A 4,346-nucleotide genomic window follows, 5' to 3' on the forward strand; every position below is an offset into this window, starting at 1 on the left:
GATGGTGTTCTTGACCATCCCGGCTTTTCAAAGGTCACTTTTGAGCCCATTGCTGGTTTAAGGTGGGATTCATCAGTTGTTGCATCAAGCCTGAGCCTTTGGAGGTTAGTTAACAGTTAACACCATTGCAGAGATTGGTGATGTCTGTATTTCTGTTCACCCCCAAGCTTAAGACACACCTCTTAGTGCAGACGTGATGGCAGTTTGTTTTTGTTTTGTACTTCATTTTGTTTAAGGTCATCTTGGACCTCTTCTGTTCTTGTGTGCCTCACTCAAGCATTTGTTTTTTAGCAGATTACTTGTTACATTTGTATGCATATTAACTTTGGGGAATGATAAATGCGCCCCTTTTCATTACTTGGGGCGCCCAGGTGCAGTGTACGGTAAGGAAGGGGTCCAACTGGAGTCGTCGTCTATCTTTATCGCACCAGACATTGCGGGGAATTACTATATTTTTCAATGTATTAGTTGTATTTCTGATGAGTTTGTAAATGTCACAAGTGGGGACATCTTGTCCCTTACTTGGTGCTTATTCTCGGTAATAAAAGTCATCTTTCAAAAAATAGGAGGTGCAGTGTACGGTGGCAGCTGCCTCTTTGCACTTTTGCAGTGATAGATATAGTGCACCTGGATGTCCCAAGTAATGAAAAGGGGCGCATTTATCATTTCCCTTAACTTTCTGATTATGGTGATTTTCGCTGAAAATAACCTAAAGAAATGAAGTAATCAAACTTTCATGACCTGTTTTGCAGGATCTCAAGATCATAACAATTTTTCATTTCTTTGATGGCAGATATCTGAAGCATCATAAGAGACCTGCAGTTGGAACACCAAATTTGATTGTTTAGAAATGGGTGGGACGGTGGTATAGCAATCTTTGTCAACTCTGAAGGCCTCATCTTTTTCTACGGGGAAGGATTACTGCCCTGACATTCAAATTTGATCTCGGAGAAGACTAGCATTGCTTGAAGAACAAAGATGCACCAGGAGCGGTTCCTTTTTCAGTCTTATGGTCTTATTTTCAGAACATTTCACACGTAGAATTTGTATGTAATCGTAGGCTTTGTGACCCAAATCATGGTTTAATTTGTTTCATTGCTGTTTCAAAGTAACCAATGTACATCACCAACTGCTGCTATTCAATCTTAGTTTCAGCTAATTTGCATCTAGGATCACAAGTCCATTCAGTTGGGGTTGGTTTGGCAATTGATGCTGGTCTTTCATGAGTCTTAAGCCGTGGAGAATTAAGAAACTTAGTTTAAATACTTGAAGGAGAATGGACAATAATTAGTTTTGGACTCAAAATTGATTCTCAAAATCCAAAAATAACAGTTTTGAACTCAAAATTGCGTTAAATTTTTCGTCCAATAATCAATTTTGGACTCGAAATCCAACATGAACATGGTTTAAATGTGTATTTTATTACTTCATCCACGGTTGTCTATAGACTTGTTGAAGTAGTTTAATATGGAGTTGAAGGGTCCATTCAACTACTTGATTGCCCGTACGTGGCTGGTAGGGAAATCAGAGAATACGTTTGATTCTTTGAAATTAGCTTCCAAGTCTTTGTAACCCAATGCAACGGTTGTTTCCATGACTAGTCAATAATCTATTAGATTGAACTTTTCTCTGTCTTTGTGCTTAGAAGCTTTTTGTTTGCTGACTTATCTGGTGACTATCTTCCTCAGTAAGTGCTTCTCTGTTCGACTCAACAATGTATCTTTCAAAAGCCAACGTTGTGAATAGGCTGTGCTCCATATAAGTATATACTTTCTTTAAAGGAAAAGTACATCTTTACAACATTTTGAAACAACATAACTGTACCATCTTATCCCCAAATTATCCTTTTCCTTAAAACTCCTTACGTACTAGTATGGAATTGACTTATTTAATTTGTTTACAATATATTAATTCGTAACTTATTCATTTTGTTTATCGTTAGAATTACGTCTAACATCTTCATGGCTGTCCATCAAATGCCAAGAACCATCATCTTCTTGCACCATTCCCTTGTTCTTCTCAATCCACCACGAGGCAGGAACACAGTGATCATCCTTCAAAGCATTCATGAACTTATTCAAAAGGGCTATTTCGCGCTTGACTTCTAGCTTAAATCCTCCTTTACTCCCTTGGGTTCCTGCAACTCCATGCAAATAAGCCTCCAAGCTATGCCAACTCGAAACATTTCCATGGCTCTTCAAGTACTGTGATTTGCGAGTATCAATTGCTAGTTCTACACCGATATCTTCATAACCCAGCAGTGGATACTTGGGAACTACGTCCTTGGCATTTCGGACGCGTAACAATCTTAGGGTTTCCATTCTGGAGAAGACCTGCTTGAAGTTTGAGTCTCCTACGCGAGGGCTAGCGAAGATGATAGCGGTGACAGGGCAAGGTTTGTTAGGGCGATCTTTGGGCTTGTTTAATCCATTTGAGACGATGTCGAGTGCATTCAAAGTGGCGAGGGCGGCTCCCAAGCTGTGGCCAGTCACGGTTATGCTAATCTCCTCGTCCTTGAATACGTCCACTAGTCTTGTTACCTCGCTTAGAACCTGCAAAATCTCACATCTTTTAGTCTCTCTCTCTCTCTCTCTCTCTCTCTCTCTCTCTCTTACACACACACACACACACACGCACCATATTTCTATTCAAAGTTTAAAAAGACAGAAAATTGACTCGACTCTAATATGAGGTGAGTGAAAACTTGCCCTACTCACTCAAAACTCAATAAAGGGTTGAGGGGGAGGGTGCATCTTGGGCCAGGCTCTACCCAATTTCTGCTAGGGTTGGGTCAGCCTTTCAGAATCTCAAGTTGGCCATGTTTGGAAACCTTGAATATTTTATTTTCATGGAATGTTAGATTACCAAGTGGTGAGAGGGGTGGGGAGAGAATTGGGAGGGCATGAGTGACTGAGTGAGGAGATGATACGAAGTTGCTGGAAAGAAGGAAAGAAAAAAAAAAAACTATTTTGAGTATAGTTTTTCTTTCCCTTATTTCTAAGCCACTCCTCATCCTCTTTTCAATCATGCCTCAATATTCTCTCCCCCTTCCACCCTTTTTACCCCTCTCCCACAACTTGATAGACTTATAAAAAATGGAAAAGAATTTCATGGCATCCAAACATGGCTTAAAATTTGAAAAGAGAATCAGAATTCACCTGGTCTCTTGCACTAGTCGTACTGAACGGGGACCGCGGATCGTTGGAAGTATATATAGAGAGCCAACCCTGATGCACCTTTGGATTATTTCCAGAATCAGAAGAATCTGAAACCAATATTTGAGAAGCTGGAACCAATACAAAGGATAAATCATTGACCCATTCCAATGCTTGCTGGGTCCCCCTCCATGCAATAACAATATCTCTCCTCCCTAAAGCCTTCATCCCTTCATCTGTAGCCACAGCTACATATCCAATCCAGTTGGTTTCCTTACTCCAAGCTTCCCTGGACAAGGACTTTAGAATGAACCAATCAGGGACTTGAATCCCAGATGTTGCATACAAGAACTTAGTCACTTTGTATTTGAATGGGTTTCCATTCACAAGTCCCAACTTTTCGAAGAAATCACTCCTTGCGTAACGGCTACTGCCGGCAAACTTCGATGCCTTCTCAGTGTTGAAGGCATCGTAAGCAGCCTGAGCCATGTCACCGTAGTGAAGGATGTTCTGCCGGAGATCGATGTCGAGTGGGTCAATTAGGTCTTCCCAGTTATCCTTGCCATTGATCTCCCTCCATCTATTTGCAATGTTTCTTGACATTCCTTCTAGCCAAGCCAAGAAATGTTTAATTTTTCCTTAGGTTCTTGTTGTTCCCTATCTAATTGTCTATCTATTTATACTTGGCCAAGCAATTAAAATGATCCTTTTTGTTGAAAAACTAGTACTTTTGAAAATGATGTGCTTCCAAATGAGGATTAACGTACGTTTTCAATTTTCAACAAGCATCACCTCTTCTGCTATTTTTTTACTTTTAAAATTTTTCTAAGAAAAGGGTTCGAGCGCAGCTAGGCTTAGCTGCGCTCGAGCATAGAAACAGGGGGTGGGGCCATTGGGGGGGTGATCCTAACCATTCATTTGGAAGCCCCCATCATGGATGGGGTGCCTACAAAAAATCAGCTCCATTGGATCACTAATGGGTGTCCATTTGTGAGGCAGAAAATGGACAGATACTGTTTGTCCACAAATCTGTCATTTTTTGGCCCCACAAATGGACACCCTAAGGTGATCCAATGGAACTGATTTTTGGTGGACACCGTACCCATGAAAGGGCCCATCAAATGAATGCTTTGGATCCCACCAAAAATGTGGCCCACCTCTGTTTTTGTTTCTGTGCTTGAGCGCAGCTAA

General features: G+C 40.9%; 1 protein-coding gene across 1 annotated transcript; it reads right to left on the reverse strand.

Moving 5' to 3' along the window:
- Positions 1 to 1,753: 1,753 nt before the first annotated feature.
- On the reverse strand, positions 1,754 to 3,807 carry LOC143891579 (phospholipase A1-IIgamma-like). Its single transcript, XM_077396074.1, has 2 exons — positions 3,159 to 3,807; positions 1,754 to 2,552 (listed from the first exon to the last, which is right to left on the reverse strand). Exons 1-2 carry the CDS (start codon positions 3,756 to 3,758, stop codon positions 1,920 to 1,922), a joined length of 1,233 nt encoding a protein of 410 aa, XP_077252189.1. The 5' UTR covers positions 3,759 to 3,807; the 3' UTR covers positions 1,754 to 1,919.
- Positions 3,808 to 4,346: the final 539 nt, after the last annotated feature.

This window comes from Tasmannia lanceolata, unplaced genomic scaffold (assembly GCF_043159265.1).
Source record: "Tasmannia lanceolata isolate RefF3 unplaced genomic scaffold, GAP_Taslan_0.1 ptg000015l, whole genome shotgun sequence".
NCBI lineage: Eukaryota > Viridiplantae > Streptophyta > Magnoliopsida > Canellales > Winteraceae > Tasmannia > Tasmannia lanceolata.

Excerpts from the sequence above, each read along its gene's own strand:
- LOC143891579 (XM_077396074.1), bottom strand. The coding sequence starts at position 3,758 with ATGTCAAGAAACATTGCAAATAGATGGAGGGAGATCAATGGCAAGGAT. Across the intron at positions 2,553-3,158 it reads CGACTAGTGCAAGAGACCAG|GTTCTAAGCGAGGTAACAAG; the intron begins GTGAATTCTGAT and ends GAGATTTTGCAG.